At 47.1% G+C, this 19,077-nt stretch overlaps 1 protein-coding gene across 2 annotated transcripts; it reads left to right on the top strand.

Moving 5' to 3' along the window:
* Positions 1–269: 269 nt before the first annotated feature.
* CERS5 (ceramide synthase 5) lies at positions 270–18,450 on the top strand. Of its 2 annotated transcripts, XM_062015646.1 has the most exons (10): positions 270–482; positions 5,971–6,076; positions 8,090–8,220; positions 9,327–9,384; positions 9,991–10,041; positions 10,619–10,711; positions 11,832–11,960; positions 12,237–12,343; positions 14,181–14,337; positions 17,138–18,450. In XM_062015646.1, exons 1-10 carry the CDS (start codon positions 280–282, stop codon positions 17,288–17,290), a joined length of 1,188 nt encoding a protein of 395 aa, XP_061871630.1. In that variant the 5' UTR covers positions 270–279; the 3' UTR covers positions 17,291–18,450. The 2 variants fall into 2 exon arrangements, with proteins under 2 accessions (XP_061871630.1, XP_061871631.1); XM_062015647.1 differs by lacking the exon at positions 11,832–11,960.
* The last annotated feature ends 627 nt before the right edge of the window (positions 18,451–19,077 follow it).

Genomic DNA, 19,077 nt, shown 5'->3' with positions numbered 1-19,077 from the left:
CGCCGCCGGCCAAGCAGCAACCGAACGGCGAAGGTTTGAGGGTTCCGCCGGCGCCCCGTCGGAGCCGGCGCTGAGGGGGCGGCGGCGCGCGCGGCTAACGGTCCCGCCCGGCGCGTGCGCGCTGGTCCCGCGGGCGGGGCGCGAGGGGCGTGATCGGGGCGTGATCGCCGCGTGACACCGCCCCCCTCCCCCCACCCCCTCCCCGCCTTCCCCCCGTTGTCGGCTGCGGTGGCCGCCTCAGCTTCGGCCGCCGGGAGGGAGGGAGGGAGGCGGCGGAAGATGGCGGCGGCCGCGGCCGTAGCGGCGCTCCAGGCCTGGTTCTGGAATGAACGGTTTTGGCTGCCTCACAACGTGACGTGGGCGGATTTGTCCGGGGAGCCGGGCCCGCCGGGCAGCGGGATACAGTACCCGCGGGCGGGCCACGTCTTCTCCGCCTTCCCGTTGGCGCTCGGCATCTTCGCCGTGCGGCTGCTCTTCGAGAGGTGAGCGCGGGCCCGCCCCCGCCGCGGGGTGGCCGGAGGGCGGCGGGGCCCTCAGCCGGCCGGGATGCCGCCCGCGCCCGCCTCGGGGGCCGAGCCCGCCGGTGTCTCTTAGCAACGAGCTGCGCGGCGGCCCCGGGGGCAGCGGCGGCCGAGGCGGGGGCCGGGCCGGGCCCACCACGGGGGTGTCGCCCCTCAGGCAGCGCCGAGGCCGTGGCGAGCGGAGAAGGGGATATCGCGGAAAACCTGCCCCAGGAACCTCTGTCGTGCCTGTCACGACACACGCGAGCCCGCGGGGCTTTGCATTCCGAGAGGTTCCTGGGTGTTAGCGGTACCTTGTGCAGAGGTAGCGCGGGGAGAAAGGCTGGGGGTCGGTTTTATTTCTCCTCCTAGCCAGGAGAAACTCGGCTGGGTGAGTGGAAGACATCTGGCCGCTGCTGCTCTGCAGCTGGTTTGCTTCTCTCCTTGCTCTCCGCCTTTATTGTGCTTTCCTTACGAGCTCTTGCATGAGGAAATAGGACTTGTTCACATGGCCTGGTGTATTATTAAACAGTTTGTGGGTCCCCTGCACCTCGGGTATGACGGAAGTACGTGGAGATCGTTGTGTTTGCCCATAAACAGGTGTAATACACTTTATCATTTAGCTGAGCGTTCATAAACATAAGATATTAACTCTTCCCTGGGGCAGAGGTTTATCCTCCCTGTGATGTGTATCTCTTGTAGGCACACGCAGGGCAGGCTCTGTGGATGACAGAGATACTCATTAGTCAAGCAGCTTGTTTAGGCAGAACGGTAGGTGAAGCAAACCGTGAGGCTTTGTGTTCCTGTTGGTAGTTAATTAAAGATGGAATTAATCTTCATTTTCTACTTTGAAAGGGCAGAAATGTTTCTGAACATTGAAGAGTGTGTAGGACTAAAGTGAGTAGGAAACGAGCTGGTTTTGCTCTGTGGGTTTTCTGTAAGACATGTACGTTTTCTTGAGCTTTCGGAAGTTAAACAAGAAGAGGGGACCTGGGTGAAGTAAAAAGGTGAACTGTGGAGAAAAATGAAGCAGGTCAACAGCACGGGAGAGAAACTTGGGAAGCTCTTTTTTTCCTCCACCTTATCTTTCTGTCCTAAAAAAACCGTATACAAGAGTCCTGTAAATTCAAACCCGTGCACAGGACCCAGGAACACACATGGCAGTGCCAAAATCTCATCTCAGCTTGGAGTGCTACTGCTGGGCTTGGCCGAGTACTCACACTTGCCAGCAGACAAGGGCAGGAAGTTGTGAGGCAGATGATACCCCTGACAGGGATGTTGTAGGAAGCTCTCCTCACTTTCCAGGCCCTGTTTAGTCCAGGTCTGGTGAAGAAGTGCAAAAGATTCTCGTTTCTCTGGAATCTGAGCTGTTGGGAGAGATACGGTGCCTCATGCTGTGCCTAGTAACACAGTCCTCTTGGTAGCAGTTACTTTATCCTGATAGTGGCTACCTGGTTCGTGCCATTTCTTTTGCTGTGTTCATTTAGGGAGGAGTCAAATGACAAAGTCCTCTGCCTACACAGTAGAGCCTGGAGACCGTGGCCTGGTTCCTGAGGGGGTTGTTCCTTTTTTCTAGCTGTGTCTCGAGGGTGGTATCCTAAAGTGAAAGCAGATTGTGAGAGCAACATTCAGAGCAGACTCTGTATCTTTGTTTTAAAGGATCACATCTTTTAAGAAATGCTTTTCTTTTTCCTCCTGTCACTTTGGACATGTCCTAAAAGTTCAGATTTGCCTTAATAAAATCCCATTGTGCATCTACCCTGATTCAGGCCTTGGGGCTGATTGTCTCAAACGTCTTCCTTGACACACATTTGGCCGTTGGGGTTGATGACTCAGAACTTGAATCACATACTTGTGCAGCTCTTTTGTTTTAGCTCCTTTTTGTTTCTTTCTCCTCTCTCTCTCCTTTTGCTGTAGATCCTCAGTGTGAGGAAGTGCTTCTGACACTGGCACTTGTAGTGCTGACACATATTTCTGTTGGCTAAGGCCTCTATAAATCAGCCTTTGCACCACAATGGTGGTAAAATACTTATTAGCCTATCTGTGGGAAGTACATGACTGAAGAGATGAGACAAGATTAGGGAAAGGTAAAGCTCTGACTCAGTGGTAGAGGACAGATTTTTGTGCAGTCAAGATAGAGAAGGACTTCTGCCCACAAGTTTGTTGGGTTGGGGTTTTTTTCCTTGGTTGTACATGTCATTGTTTCTCCTTACACATCCCACCGTGGGCACAAATAAGTGTTGTTGGGTATCTGTGAAAACCTGGAGCCTGTTATTCAAATGATAGGGTTATAATGTCACTGGAATGCCCTTCAGTAACAGATGTGCTTGTTACCTAGCACGAGTCTAAGGAAGGATCTGCAGCTTGTGCTCAAGCTGGTGAGGGGAGAAATAAAGTGATTTTAGATGTTACTTCATCAGGTCTGCCTGGAAAATTAGGGACAGTTGTGAAACGAGGTGGTTTAATCTCAACACAAGGAAAATTAGAAACAATGGAAAGATGAGCTCTTACTTTGAGTGGATGCTTTATAGACCTGGTGTTTCCCAGGTTATTCTCCCTTTTCACAGCGGTAATAGGGAGCCACCAGAAATGTCTGAATGTTCCAGAGAGAAGGATTCTGCCTTTGGATTTGTGAGGTACAACTTGCTTGAGAAATATTCGTTGCAGCATATGAGTGTGTGTACTTGAAAACCGATGTTGATTTCAAAGGAAGACTATCTTAATAGCCAGTATGAAAAGCCAATGAGCACATACCTGCTAAGAAAGGTGTAATAAAAGGCAGGTGTGGCACTAAGCTGACCTTGGGAATCGTTGCTGCAATTGAGCTTTCTGTGGAATTATAAAATGATTTAGATGAAAAGGGCCCTCTGGAGATCATCTTGTCCAGTCCTCAAAGCAAGGCTGGTGTTTTAGTCAAGGCAGACGGCTCGTGATCCCGTGGGGTTGGGCTTTGAATCTCACCAAGAATGGAAATCCTGTTATTTGGGCAGCCAGTGTGATGCTTGCCTGCTGTTGCTGTGCAAGTGTCTTCTCTGTGGGACACAAACTTGCACAGCTGAAAAGCTGTTTTGGGGGCAAAAGCATAAAATGGCACAGAGGCTTCAAGTGTGAGTTTTCCTCAATGGCCACGTGAAGGAAACAACGTGTGATCTTGCTGTTGTTCTGACTGACAGCAGGATTGATCATTCACTTTGTGTTCCTGGTCAAAGCAACCAGGAGGTGGCTGGTCAGTGGGTTTGGGAGCGTGAGCCAGCCATTCCCAGCCCAGGTAGCACCGGGGAAGGACAGTTGGCATTTCCAGTTCCATCACACAAAGCCATTACTTGTGGAGTTAGACAAGCTACCTTATGGTGTTGGGTTAGACTTCCTTAAAAGCACTGAAATCCATTGCTGCCATCCTTTTTCCTTCCTGTTTCTGTGCCTGGGGCTGCCTGCCTTGCTTCCATTGTGTAGCATTGCTTGCCTCTGTTGGTGCCTGCTGCTCTGCACCCAGGCCCATGGCTGGGTTTTTCGGTTTGCTCTTTGCTCACCTGCATGCTTGGCTGAGTCCCTGGAGTCCTCTGCTGGATTTGGAGCCTATGGCTTACTCTTGATATTTTTTCCCCCCTCTGATTTCTGGAAACATCTGCATGTTTTCCCTGAGCCTGCTAGTGAAGGAAGCCTACTGCTCAGGAGTAGTTTCATGCAAAGTTTTGAGGCTTCTTTTTTGAGGGGATTTTTTGGTTGGTGTGTTGTTGGGGTTTTGTTTCTCAATCCTTATGTCTCAAAGTGAAATATTACAGTGCTTTTTACTCTGATTTCTGAAGAGATGGTGTTAATTCTTTCCTTGATGCTTCAGGTTTTGAATTCTAGAATAATGCCAAGGCTTGGTGTGGGTCACTATGAGCTTTCTTAACCATTCCTCCTCTTCTTTACTTGTTCTTACAACAAGACTCCTCTGAGTAATAAATTCAATATGGGAAGTTTCTTCCCTTTCTTCCCTTTCTTCCCTGTGATTTCTTTATTTTTTTACAAGCTGTAAGTACTGAGTCCCAGAAAATCCACTTAACATTTGGCACCCTGTGAGAGCACATGTTCTTTGCTGTTGTTGTGGTGTATCCTGTAGGAAAGAAGAGTGTAAAGACATACACTTTTATGGGGGTCTAGCCAAATGTTTCAGAACATCACAACATGATCTCTGGCTGGTGGTCTAGATGACAGAGGAAGCACTGAGCCTTTTGAGCCAAGCTCAGAGGAAATCACCCTTTCCTTTTTTAAAGCTGTGGCTGTTGAAATGAACAGGACATGTGTAGAAATCAGTGAAACCTGGTGCCACAACCTATGGGACTTGTTCAGTGTTTTCTGAGGGCGGGGGAGTTCCTCTAGGATTAGTCATGAGCTGATCTGTAACTTCTCAAGGGGAAGACCCCACAACCTGCCTGTGTTCTTAAAGTCACCCACAACCATTTGTAACTCGAGTATTAACAGTGTATTCCCAAGAACCAGTGCTGTTGGAGCCTTTGTAGTCGTGATACACCTGAATTTTAATCTCTCCTTTTAAACACAAGCAGAAATGGTGCAAGTGGAAAGGCTGGAAAAAGCAGCATTTTCTGCTTGATGGCACTCTGAGCCTGCTAAATAGAATACATGTGTCATTGTCCTCAGTTCAGTAGCCTCTGAAACCATTTCTGCTTCAAAGCAAAACAGATTTAGTGGTGCAAATGTCAGGTCCTTTTTGAAATGAGTTTTGAGAAGGAGATTCTTTGCACTGTCTCTCTCAAAATAATTGATTAACAAAGTAATGAACAATTCACATGTCCAGGTAACGTGTTTGCCTTAGAATCCCGTGGCTGCTTTGAAACACAGATACAGCAAAATTCACTGCAGTTGCAAAAATAAGCTTATTTTCAGAGTGCCTGTGCTATAAAATTCACAGAGAGTTAGATCAGCTTCTGGTGCACACGGGGCTCAGTGCAATACTGAGACCTTGGCTCCTTCAGGCTGAGTGACTTATGTCACTGATGTTTTCCCCCAGACCAAAGCTCCCAAACTGTTTGCCTTTTGGGGACCACGTCTCTTGGATTTGCCTCTTCTTTTTTCTGGGCTGTGTGAGACCAAGGCACATTCTGGAAATAAAGTATTTTGTTTGTGAGGCTGGGAGTGCTCTGGCTTTTATGTTCACAGAGGACTCCAGTCAGTGATCAATTATTCTATTTCTGAGTAACGAGAGATCAAATTGGGGAACACATTTTCATCCTTGCTCGAAGATTTTCCTTTGTGTACCTTCAAAGTGTGTACTGTGTGTGCTGTCTGCAGTTGCCATTTGGACTAATATCACTTCACCTGTGAAATTTCTTCAAGCAAAGTAAGTGGAGAGCTTCAAAGCTATCCAGAAAGCTTTTGAAGCTGGTGACAGGTCAGAGTCCTCGTGATTCAGGCAGAGGAATAAATATCTTGTCTTAACCTAGCTCTTTCTTTTCAACTCTTTCAGGTTTATTGCCAAACCATGTGCCATAAACCTTGGCATTCAAGACAGTGGACCTCACAGAGCCCAGCCCAATGCAATTTTAGAGAAAGTGTTTACATCCATCACTAAGGTGAGTCATGCTTCAAATCCTGCTCGAAATGGCAGCCCCTAAGTGAGAGTGTGGGGAGGGCTTTTGGCTTCCACTTTTCTAGGTTGGGATAAAGGCACTTCACGCTGTGCAGTGCACAATGAGTGTGCTCTTTCTTGCTTTACTTTGCCTCTGGCATGTCCTTATAGCAAAGTCAATTCTCTCATGGCTGTCCTCTGCTTTTGTGCACAGAGGAATCCTCTTTTGAATAAAACATGAAATAGAAAGGTCCAAGGCTTCTTGCTTTAGTTCCCTGCCCTAGTCCAAACTGTAGCTCCTGTAACAGATGGGAATTCGTGGTGCAACAAGAATTTTGCCAGTATCTTTCTATTGGAAAGGTGCTGAGATGTGTTCCTTTGCTGGTTTTATGTGCCAGCTGTGTGAATGCCTTCCTCTTGTATTTGTCATCTGCTGTGGAGTTGGACAACAGCTGTCCCAGTGGAAGTGCATTATTTAAGGGAAGCATTCAGTCAGTGGAAGTGTACTCTGATACAGTGTAGGACGTGTAACACTGACAGTAGATGTTTTGGTTGTTTCATGGCGTTTCTTTCACTTAGCTGACAGTGCTCCTTCACTTCACAATGGCAGAGTCCCACATGGACTGTGCTCTGACAAAAGTTGATGGTGAAATCCAATTGATTTCCATTACAGAGAATGAAATGGAAGGTGTGATGATCTGATTTGGTGCTGCTGAACTTCATTCTGAGATAAAGTGCTCAGTGAGTGGAAGGGAAGTTCTATAAAAACCTTACTAAAACTCCTCTCATGGGAACATTAAAGTTTTGAGGTGTTGGCAGTGACATGTGGACTGAAGAGTCCCTTTGATTCGAAGGGAGGACGCTGCAGGATGTGCCTGTGAAATGAATGTGTAGGAAACCCATCAGGACACGTGCTGTGTGTAATTTGTCTGCCTTATGAAAACAGAGCTGTGTTTTACTGTACCAGTATGCTTGTGTCTGCTGTTGGGTTTGGAGGATCAGAGCATAGGGTGTCAGTGATGCAGGGGAGAGTTGTCATTGCTGTTCTGAAACAGGAGCTCTGTGAAGTCTCCTCTGAGACGGGTTGTCTTCTGAGCACAAGTGTCAGGTAGCTCGAACCATCAAAGCCCAGTAAGAGATCTGGTTGTGATGGAACTTGAGGAAAGTTACAGTTTCAATAGTGAAAATCAAAATGCCAGCAGCTTCTGCTTTTCAGTTGAACAGCCTGGTAACTCTTCATTAAACCAGCTCTCTGTGTAGTTCTCTGGGTTGGTATGTAAGTAGTAATATGTGTTTATCATCTTTCAGTTGTAAGAGCTCCCTGTCAGAGCTTTATAAAAGGACATTGGTCTGAAACTAGCGTGGCTGATCTCTCCACTGAGCCTTTTTAGAGGTAGTTATCAGGTTTTGTTTGCTTTGTCTCTTATAAATCCATTTATGTCCTTATTCAAAGAAATAAGCTGCCAGTAGTTTCCAGTCAGAGAACACCCATCCATTGATTTAATCAACTTCAGCTACATTTGTAAAGGTTGGTAACGGAAATAACACCATCTCTAGGATGCCCTTTTGGGACATACAAATGTCTCTTGTGTTAAACCAGCTCCAGTGCTTCCCTGAGCTTGCAGTGGACAGCAGCCCTTCCACGTGCTCAGCTTTGATCTTCCCGAGTTCTCCGCTGTTTGCACAGGCAGGACAGCACCTTTTACAAGCTTCCCCCCCAAATTAAGAAACAGAACAATTCCATTCTTTGTCATATTGTGCTGTCAAGTGATGAAATAGGTGAGGGAATGTTAAACCAGAAGCATTCTGAATAATTGAGTTAATTAGTGGCTTATGAAGGTTAAACTGGAATGGACAGCGGTGGCGAGGGATCCCTGTTCCTGGTTCATACATAGCGCCTTCCTAGCCTGTGTGTTTTTGTTATCTGTGTGTCGTTTCTGCCGTAGTACAGGGGGGATCCCAGCCTGAAAGTGAGTTGGGAAGTAGGAGAAATGACACTTGTTTCATTTTCCTTCAGTCTCCAGGTGGAAAAAGGTTAGAAGGCTTGTCAAAGCAGCTGGACTGGGACGTTCGAAAGATCCAGCGCTGGTTTCGGCATCGGAGGAACCAGGACAAGCCCACCACCCTCACTAAATTTTGTGAGAGCATGTATGTTTGTGCAGAGGCCAAAATGTGGCTTCATCGTAAAGCTCCAGCTGTATGTTCTGTTTTCTAACTGAAACTGTGGTCAGCTGCTAATTTAAACCAGTGTCTTGGGGTTTGCTGGTGGAAGATAAATTCTTATAGAAGCAAATGGAGCAAATGAGGAGGGGTTTGAGAGTTCAGTAGTCTCAAGTGTTTTATGTATGTGCATGAGAGCCAGAACACAGCTACAGGAATTATTCCTGTCAATGAGGAGCAGCTTTAGGTAGTGGCTGCCCAGAGGGGTTGTGGAGGCTCCTTCCTTGGAGCTCTTCAAGGTCCACCTGGACATGTTCCTATGCGACCTGATCTAGGTGAACCTGCTCCTGCAGAGGGGTTGGACTGGATGAGCCCTAAAGGTCCCTTCCAACCCCTCCCATTCTGTGATTCTATGACCAGGTCCTTAATGCAAACGTAGCACTTCAGTGTGCTGTAAGACACAGAAGACAACTCTGTGTGCAGTCAGATTGTAGGCCAGCGTTTGTTCCCAGGCAGAATGACCTTACACGACCATGTGTATACTTTTATACAGACACTCCTTGCATTCCTGTTCTTTCATTTCAGTTCATTCTGTTGCTCTTTGTTTCTTTCTGAGTGCTTGCAGTTACCTCTGTTAGTGTAGCAGCATCTGAATATTTGTTTTCCTGACTTGTTGTTTCTTCTGTGCTGGTTTCTTTCCTTTCCAGTAACTTTCTTCATATTAATTCTTCCTCCAGTATGGTTATGTCTACTTAAAGCCACAAGGTAAGAGGGACAAATACATAGGCTACCTTCTGGATAGCAATGACTTATCCTGTTATTGTATATTGAAGCATATGAATGATGCATGTTCACTCTGAACTGTTTCAAACTCGGCTGTTGATGCAAATTGGTGTGTGGTGTGAAGACTCTTAAACAGGCTGATCCTTACACGAAATGCTGGCAAGTGAAGCATCACCACTTGGTGGCTGAAAGACTTTGAAGTGTGGGAATGGGGTTGGGTTTGTCTTTTCACAATTGTTCCAGTTTTTGTTACAACTGTTAGCCAGAAGGTATTTCTGTTTCATGAGTTTACTTTTTGCTTCTTTTTGCAGGTGGAGATTTACATTTTATTTAAGTATATTCTTTTATGGGATCAGGTTCCTCTGGACGGTGAGTTGATGTGTCACCCCCCTTGGCCTGGGTGGCATCCAGCTGGGTTGTGGCTGTCCTGCTGAGACTTAGGGGGTTTGCCTACCTGTGTCACCTTCTTCAGTGCTTACACCTAGCTTAAAACCAAGGGGGTTTTAGTGGTGACAGTCATCTTTATGTTCCCTTATTTGAGATCCCGAGGTTTCTGTTTAAGAACCTTCTTTACACTGTAGGAGAGCTTCTGTATAGATCTGTCAGTGTGGAAGTATTAGAAACATATCTGTCCTGTTGGGCCAGAACTCCTGGCTTTGGTTGGTGTGGGGTTGGTTTTTTTGCTGTGGATGGTTGTTGGGTTTTTTCCTTCATCCCTCTTGAAAGGATACAAACTCCTGTCATTGAGTCTCTGTTGTTGTGGGAGCTCAGTGATCATTCTTTGGATTTCCATTGCATTAGCACTTGCCTTTGACTGCAGACAGAATGTTTTAAATCAGTCAGATAGTTCAGGATAAATTTTGCTTGAATGGTAGAATGAAAATGTCCCTGAAGCAGCACTGGGGTGGTCACCTGCCTTTAGATACCAGGGAAGAAGGACCCCAGCAGAATAACAGCTCACCTTTTTCCCTTTAGGCACCATGGTTTTGGGACACACGACAGTGCTGGTACAACTACCCCTTCCAGGTAGGAGCTAAACACTTCCTGGACTCCAACTTCTTGCACACTTTCAGTCATTTTTTGTTAATGACAGCAGATTGAAACTCAGGGGACCTGAGTTCCTGCAAGGTGAATGCTTCACAGGCTGCAACCTGGGAAGCTTTCCAGTGGGTGCATGGCCATGGCTGTTGTCAACAGCAGTGTGTCCTCAGGTAGAACTGACTCTGCTCATGTTCCTTTTGTGTTTAATTGCTACTGAGATTATTGAAAGTGAAAGAAATGATGTGTAAAATTTATAGTGGTAGCTTTATTTACAGGAGTGTTTTCATTACAGCAGTTATGATTGTGTAGAGGCCAACCAGTCTGTTTCAGTGCCTGGTTTTCTTCATCCAAGAAGCTGCAATATGAGTTGTAAATATTGACAAGGGGATCTTATTCCTTTTGAGCAAAGCTCAAACACACAAGTATGTTTGTGTGACTAAGCCTAGAGTAAGGTGTCTGTTGCTTCAGCTTGTTTTTACTAAACCTGGATCCTGTAAATGTCAGTTTCAAATGTGGATTTTGGAGTACTTGGTCTTCTAACTGTGCTCTCTTTGTTTTCCAGCCTCTAACATCCAGGCTTTATTATTACTATATCCTGGAGCTGGCCTTCTACTGGTCTCTCATGTTTTCTCAGTTTACAGACATTAAACGAAAGGTGAGATTAACCAGAAATGCACTAATCACTTTGCTAAATAAACAGAACTAACAAAAACTGTGAGTGTGCCTGTCCAGGAAAGCTAAAGCATAGCAGTAGCTGTATTTTCTTCCTCATTCACATCTTTGTGTAGCCTGCCTCCCTCTGTAATCACTGCCTGCTCCCAGGGAAAAGGGAGGAGCGAGCCTGATATTCAGCCTGGTAATATCCTTGAGAGTCCCTTTCACCTTCCAGGTTTAGAGAACAGAATCACTCAATACCTCCCAATAAAAAGTTATCAAATCACTGCATAAAAATAGATTTCATTAGAAGGCTTCCAAGAGACCATGAAAATGAGATGCTCAAAGCAGCAGCTTGCTGAGCTGGCTGAGGAAATGGCAAACACTAAAGCAAAAAGAAATGGCTTTTTTGAAAGTAATTTCTCACCTGTGTGTGCAGCAGGATGATGGCTGGTCACAGCTGCCCCAAGCTAATCCCCCTGTGCTACATTCTAGGATTTGCCTTATTGTTGCTGTTGGAAAACCATTCCCAGTAAATCATGGCTTATTGCTTCTGTTACACAAACTGCAAAGTAGCAAATGATCCCAGTTCTTGCACTGGCTGTTCCACAAGGAAAGTGCCTGGGATATTTTTTTCTCTGTACTGAAATATGAGCAGGTGAGGCACTGCAGAATATCCCAGAGCTGCAGAAAGGGAGTGATTAACAGCATCTGGGATCCTGTTCCTAATGTTTCATTTTGTACTCTGACTTTGTAACAAGCACAGGAAGGGACATGGACATGGGAGTGCTGTGCCCAGGGGGCTGGACTGGGAAACATATCTGCATTGTAACCATTGCTAAAATGAAATGGCTTAGTTCTTGCTGTTGGGTTATCTTGTATTTTATGCCTGCTGTGCTCTGGCTGCTTTTAGCAGGCTGACAGCAGTAACAGCAGCTTACCTCATGTTTGTGCCTGGAGCTGGAAGCACCAGGGATCTGACTAAAACCAAAAGGAGACAAAAATAAGACTCTTTGTTGTGCTGTCAAGGCTTTTCAGTGAGTTCTGCAGGTATACTTACCTTTACCTTTGTATTTGCTTGACAGCCAAAAAGCCTTCACTCCTTTCTTTTCTGTTTCCAGGACTTTCTGATCATGTTTGTCCATCATTTGGCTACAATTGGGCTCATTACATTCTCCTACATAAACAATATGGTGCGGGTTGGAACTCTGGTGCTGTGTCTCCACGATGCATCAGATTTCCTTTTAGAGGTGAGCTTCCCTTCAAATCTTTGCCTACCTAATGCTTATGTGATCTCAGAGGAGTGTGATGACTTTCCCCTTCTTGATAAACTGCATTAATATGCCATAAAACTCGTGCTGCTGATCCTGCCCTGTCAGCTCTTTATATAACTGTGTTACATCCTTGAATGTTCCAAACTCCTTACAAATGGGATGGGTTAAGGGGGTTTTTTTGGAGGTCTAAAGTCTAGTCATCACTTGAATTCACAGAGAGAATAATATTCTCATGTTTCTTGTCTCTTTTAGGCTGCAAAACTTGCCAACTATGCCAAGTACCAACGTCTGTGTGATGCTTTCTTCATGCTCTTTGGTGTCGTGTTCATTGTTACACGGTTGGGCATTTATCCTTTCTGGTAAGCACCTTGAGCTCTTGGGTGTTTCTCCAATCCTTTAAGTAAAGCCTTTGTATTTAGGCTCCTTGCAAGCATTCCAGCCTGCCCTCGAGGCAGCCTAAAGTTGCAGACAACCCAGGTACAGTCTGGAGCAGTACACTGAGCTAGGCAATATGCAGAAAGCTCTCAACAGTCAGCTGAGGGAGTGTGAAAAGTGGCTGGAATGCACAGCTGGCCCCCCTCCTTGCTGCAAAGTGATGACAGTGCTTATTAGCTGGAGCCAAGTCAGCCAGCATCTGCTCTGAAAGACTCGTTTGCTTCCCTTAAGGAGTTTTGGAAATAAGCTCCAAAGGAGGCATGGTCCCTTGAGATAAATGGAGGTTTTGCTGAGGATCTGGCTTAGTCACTGTTGCAGTCTCTGATTCTTTTGACACCTGTGACCTAACCTTGTGTTGTGACTGTTCAGAGCCTGAAACAGTTATTAAGTTTCTTGGGAGGTAAAGCCCTGACTAAATGCTTTATAACTAATCACCCTGTAGTGAGATTCTCTCTCACTGGAGCAGACCAGGCTTGGTAAGGTGGATCTGTTGATGAGAAGTTTATCCACTTCTTGTTTCTCTTCAAAGACTCTGGTGAAAATGTGGTTACACCTGATTATTTCTCTTTCTTCTGGTTTTACTGCTTACATGTATTCCTTAGGCAATGGTCAGCTTGCATTCCTGTTCTTTCTGAGTGCAGAAACAATCCTTACACTTTGGTATCAGGCAATTAAAACTCTCTCTTGTTTGCCAGTAAATGCATCAAAGGTGTCTGGATAAGAGCTTTAATTCTCAGGTCTCCATAGGCTCCTTCCAGTGACAGATGAGAGAGCTGTCATTGTTTTCATTGCTGCTGTCTGTCATGAGGTGATGCTCTTGCATCACACTATTGCTCAGCAGTCCTGTAAATCTTTAATGTATTTTCCACTGCCTGTAACGTAATTCCTTAACTCTGCAGAGAAATCTGTCAAGCTCACAGACCCTCTGCTGTTTCACTTATATTCCCCTCCCTAAACATCAATTGATCTCTGAAGTTGCATTTAATTAATCCATAAAGGGGCTATGAGTCAGATGTGAGCTGTGTTAGTTAAATGTTAGCTATGAGTAGCTGCATTTTGGGGGGCTCCAGTTCCACTGTGAAAGGCTTGGTTTTCTTTTCTTGTGAAATGTTAAAAGCTGTGTGAAATTAATGACTTCTTTAAAGGTCTCTCCATACCCCTCTACTTCATAAAACCTAAAGTGTTTATTAAATTGTTTAAGTACTGGCAGTAACTCCCAGTGACAAGAACAGCAAAACAGTAATGAAAAAGCACAAAGCTTTGCCCATAAAGCAGTTTCTAGTCTTCCAGCTTGGCAGAGGGAATCTATAAAAGTCTGAGGGAACAGAGGAGTGCACAGGCAGAGAGGCCTAATGGGAGCTAAATTCCTCCTGGTCTTTAAATATGGGTGAAGGCTGCCCAAGCATGAATGTCTTCACACTGTTTTGAGCACCAATGCAGCTTGGCATCACTTCCTCTGAAGTTACTACAAGTGCTGATGCTTTTGAGAGGGAAATTGGCAGCAGGTCTGTGTGTGTAACCAAACTGCAGAACATTCACATCTCCTCCTGTTTGTTGCTCAGTTCAAATGTTTCTAATTAGCTTTGGTCTGTCTCCTAACTCTGGCAAGAGACAGGCTGCATTGCTGCTCTGACAAGAGCAAAGCAGCAGATGCTCAAACGAGAGACAAACTGTTGTGCATCTGGCCAGTCATGTTAGCTGGGAGCTGGAAGCCTTGTGGCAGCACAGCTGATCTGTAATGTGCTTCTGGATCTCTTTCAGGATTTTGAATACAACCCTGTTTGAAAGCTGGGAGTTGATTGGTCCTTATCCTTCGTGGTGGCTATTCAATGGCCTTTTGATAACCTTGCAGGTCTTGCATATCATCTGGTCTTATCTCATCATCCGCACCGCCTACAAGGCCCTCATGCGGGGCAAGGTAAGACTGCAGGGGCTGCTTTGTGTCCTCTTCCCCACAGGCCCTAGGAAGCAGTCCTGAGAAACTGGGCCCTTCAGCGAGGGCTGGGGCTGGTTCTCGAGGGGTTTGCATCAGGAGAGCTTTGTAGAGCCTTGGTTGCTGTGCAGACTGTGTGTAGAAAGGCAGATAGATGCTTTCCTCTCTGTTGTGGACATGCAGGGACACAACACCATTCTCCAGTACATTCAGGTGTTGTGATGACAGGCTGGTTGTGTGTTGTGTTTGCAGTTTGAGGTGGTGGCAGGCTCTCTTTTGAACAATCACACAGGATGTTGTACAACTTCAGGTGGTTCTTGGGGTGTGACAAGGGTTTATGTATCATGCACTTGCAAGCGCTGACACGGAGCAGGCATCGAGCTGCAGCACGCAGAGGAGAAAGGGTGATGGGAAGTGCAGTGGGGTTCACTGGTCCTTGCTGGGATAATGGGGCACAATCCCAAGTATTCCACTTTGAATTTGTGCTGGGAGTCTTGGGGAGGAGGAGTGTGGAACTACAGCAGCTGGCTACCAACAGGTACTGCCCTAAGACTGAACACTACTGGCTTTGGGCTGCAACCTCAATCACCAAGCCCAAAGCTGTAGCTCAACTGCAGTAGCATGAGACAAGGCAAGCCAGTCTGGGAAGGGATTTGATACCAGCCTGTCCATCAAGAGAAGCTGCTTCCTCTGGGGCTGCCAGAGAGCAACAGTTGATTTCATCACACAAATGCTTTTTCTAATCAGGCATTTGGTATCCTGAGATGAGTTTCTCTCATGGCTCCACTTTGTGTTTGACTTCTCAGCTGCCCCTACACATGGAATATGACCTTGACAAATATTGCCCTGTGCTGCTCTGTGGCAGTGGTTACTGGGGAAGGCACATTTCAGGGTAGACACATGATCTTTGCATATGTTCCCCACAGCTGCTACTGCAAATGTCTTATTTTCTGGCTGTACAGCTGTTTCTGTATCCTGAATTCTACCACTTTTTCCTTTCCTTCATTCTCTCCTGTCCAGGTGACCTAGGCAGAGAAAGGACTCTAAACTCTTGTCTCCTTCATTCTTTCCTCCTTTTCTCTGTGCCAGATTGGAGCTGGACAGTTTCATCCTTTGCATGTAAGTGTGATCTCTGCTTCTGTTTGTTCACTGAAACACATCTGTGTCTGTTTCAAGGCCAAGACAAAACCAGAGCTGTGGTCTTGGGGCTTTAGGTAGCTGATGCCTTCTCCTAAAATGCTCCTTTCCCTGATGGGTACAGTTCTAGATCTGGCTGTGTCAAAATGTGGGGTGTTTTCCAAAGCAGTGTCTTGGGGTTTGTTTTTATCTGCTGTCAGCTGGCTGCATGACCTTCACCTTTCTGCTTCTGTGTACCCACAGAGACTCTGATTCCTGTCTTTAGTGCTCATTAACACTCTGCTGAGTGGAAGAGGACAGGAGCAGTGCAGTGCTTTTTGCAAAAAGGAGTAAAACAGTTGCTTGTCCCCTAAAGAATGGGAAGAATTTCGAGGGGTTTCTGCTCCCTTCCAGTGACCCTTTGAACTTCCAACACAGGCAGAGAAGTGGGGAAAGATCTGAAAGGTTCTGGTACCAGACAGAAGCCAGGACATCCACCAGGCCTGTCAAAACCAATCCTGGAGATCATTAACTTCACATGGCATCCTGCCAGATCTTCCCTTGAATTCAAAACCTTCTTGCCTGGTGCTGTGGAAAAGCCCTGACCCTGACTCAAAGCGAAGCAGAGTGAAATCCTGGTGTCTTGAGAAAGGTGCTGGCTGCAAAGTGCTTGCACATGAAGTAAATGAGGGCTGCTGGTTGCAGAGGAGTGTGAGGAGCCTGCCTTGGGGTAGGCAGAGCACAGGCCCTTCCCTCAGTCACTGCACAGCACTGGGGAGTTTATGGCTCTGGCACCCCGCCACTGCCCAAGGTGCTTGTTTGCAGTCAGGGCTGGGCCTGTGATCTCTTCCCTTCCCCTTCTGGTGTGGCTGGCTCTGCCATGCTGGTTCAATGTCCTCCTGCAGCCCTCAGCAGCCTGGATCTGCTTTCCAAAGGCTCCAAATCCCACCTGCAAACCAAACTGAGCTGGATCTGCAGTCAGCCTTTCAACCAGAGGCGTGACTGTGCCAAGCAGACCTGGCTGGCTGGGCTGAGATGCTGCTTCTGCTCGATTCCATGGCTGTCTGTGCTTTACAGCCCACTGTCCAAACAGGCTTTTGCTCATAAATGAATTCTCCTTTATGAGCCACAAGCTGTGGAAGTGAGAGGCACTTTGTGCAAACAGTCAGGTGATAAGTATAGATGGTTAATTTTTAAAATATCAAAGCTGCTCCCTGGAGGACAAAATGTTCTCCCTAAAACTTCTCTGTAGGTGGAGTTTTTTGGTCATCAAACCCACTGATGATTGTGGTGTGGTCATTTATTGGTTTTGGTTCAAAACAACCTGTTTGGAAGAGTGGCCTTTAACCAAACTAAAATGCAGCTCCTGGAAAGCAAGAACAGCCAGAGGTTTCTTAGTGTCCTCTGATCTGGTGAGAGCAAAAAGAAACCAAGTGTGGTGCTTTCCCAGACGCAGAGAGCAGCTGAAAGCTGAAACTCTGATCTGCAAGTCCTTGTCCATATGTGGTGACAGGTTCCTCCTTGAGTTTGGAGTGATTCAGGACCAAGCATAGAAGGCAAATGTAACAGCCTGAAGGTGCTCAGTCGTGTGGACACGACCTTCTAACTCCCGTTCTCTGTGGATTTCTCTCCTTCCCTTCTTCCTTTCCGCTCCCTTTGAAACGTTCAGGTGTCCAAGGACGACCGCAGTGACGTGGAGAGCAGCTCTGAGGAGGAGGATGTGACTTCCAACAGCACAAAAGGAGTTCTCAGCCCTTCCAGTAACGGCTCCAACCGCATCAACGGCCACGTGGGCAGTGGCCAGTGGACAGAGGAGGAGTAAAAGCTGTGGCTTGGCCTTGAGCAAACACAAACTGATCTTTAACTATCTAGATGTGTTGAGCTCCACATTCCCAAGTGATCTTTAATCAAGATACCCCTTCCCCAGCAACCTCCAGCAAATCTGAACTGGGCACAATCCAGACCGGTCAGAGCCTTTGTGTAACAGAGGGATGAAGCCAATGACTAGAGCAAAACCCAAGCTGCAGATTTCACTTTAAGCCATTCTGTACTCCAATCTTAGTCCCGTCGGTATTTGCAGAGGAATCTTTGTGACAAACTGGTTTTTACTAGGATCAACTCAAGGCAGGAGGAGTTTGGACGAGGCTGGCTGCCCACCACAGGAGGGTCTGAGTGCCACTGCCGGGACAGTTTGCTCCAGCGCAGCTTCAGCACATCTTGATGCACTCCAGAAGCCGCTTAAAGAGCGTGGAGAGCAGAACACGGGCTCCTACGGTTCCACATCAAAGCTGCCCTGGCTGGGGCAGACACTCTCTCTCTTCTCAGTCCTGCCCCGAGTGCTCTGGGCTACAGCCAAGCTTTGAATCAGACTGTGCTACAACAGAAACGTTGTTGTAACTCTCCATCGGGGTGCTACAGGCCAAGGAGGTCAGAGCTTGTATCTCTGCTGTCACGAGGGACCAGGCCAGCATTTGCTGCCTATTTTGGTGCTGCAAGCCCCTCTGAAGTCTTGACTACAGCCTTCTGAAACGGGGGAGGGGGGTGGTTTATTGCCCCTAAGACAACTCTCACAACACAGCCCCTTTAACAGTTTTTACTCTGTGGCAAGTTGTGGTTTTAAAGCTGCTTCTAGACCTACAGTTGGCTGAGCCAGGACCTGAGCTGAGGGCAGCACAGTACTGCTGGGAAGCTGCAGGGTTTGGGTCCTGCTCCTCTGTGCTCTGGGACAGAAGTGCCTGTTGCTGCTCTGGTTTTGTAACCGTGTGGAGGAATCACTGGGCAGGAAAGGCAGCCACACCACAGGCTTTGCTTCATGGGGTTGTTTGGTTTGGGTTTTTGGTTTGTTTTTTTTATTACTTGATGGTACTTGGGGGCAATGGAAGGACCATGAGCAATCATGAGCAGAAATTCACAAACTTCTTGAGTTGTTACCATTTTATACCATTGTTTACTCTTATCTCTGATTAAAAGATGCTTCAAAAACTGGGTTGATGTGTTTCACGGTGAGGAAATAAAACTAAAGGCAACTCCTCCCCCCTTCTCTGTGCATCTGAGCAGCCAGGCTGCTCCCCTGGAGCACCTTCTGCCTGAGGGAGCTCAGTTACACCACAGTCACCATGCTGGGGGGGTAGAGAATCACACAATGGTGGGGTTGGGAGGGAGCTTTAGAGCTCATCCAGCCCAACCCCCTGCAGCAGCAGCTCCCACCTAGGTCAGGTCACACAGGGACGTGTCCAGGGGGGTGCTGAAGAGCTCCAAGGAAGGAGCCTCCACACCCTCCCTGGGCAGCCTGGGCCAGGGCTCCCTCAGCTCACACTGAAATGCTTCTTCCTTGTGTTTCAATGCAACTGGTTGTGTTCCAGCTCCATCCCATCAGCCCTTGTCCTGGTCCAACAGCAGAAAGCGCTGCCCCAACCTCCTGCCACCCACCATGGACACACTTGGAGCTATTCATGAGCTCCCCCTGAGCTCAGTCTCCTCTGCTCCAGGCTGAACAGCCCCAGGTCCCACAGCCTTTCCTCAGCAGAAGATGCTGCAGTGCCCTGAGCATCTCGGTGTCCCTGCACTGGCCTCTCTGCAGCAGTTCCCTGTCCCTCTGCAGCTGGGCAG

This window comes from Colius striatus, chromosome 26 (genome assembly GCF_028858725.1).
Source record: "Colius striatus isolate bColStr4 chromosome 26, bColStr4.1.hap1, whole genome shotgun sequence".
Classification (NCBI taxonomy): Eukaryota; Metazoa; Chordata; class Aves; order Coliiformes; family Coliidae; genus Colius; species Colius striatus.
Note: the sequence above shows the minus strand (reverse complement) of the source record. Positions and strands in the feature narration are given on the sequence as shown.

Bases quoted from the DNA above. Each gene is read 5' to 3' on its own strand.
- CERS5 (XM_062015646.1), top strand. From the start codon at position 280: ATGGCGGCGGCCGCGGCCGTAGCGGCGCTCCAGGCCTGGTTCTGGAAT. The intron at 483-5,970 runs GTGAGCGCGGGC...CAACTCTTTCAG, and splicing joins GTGCGGCTGCTCTTCGAGAG to GTTTATTGCCAAACCATGTG. The intron at 10,712-11,831 runs GTGAGATTAACC...TTCTGTTTCCAG, and splicing joins TTACAGACATTAAACGAAAG to GACTTTCTGATCATGTTTGT.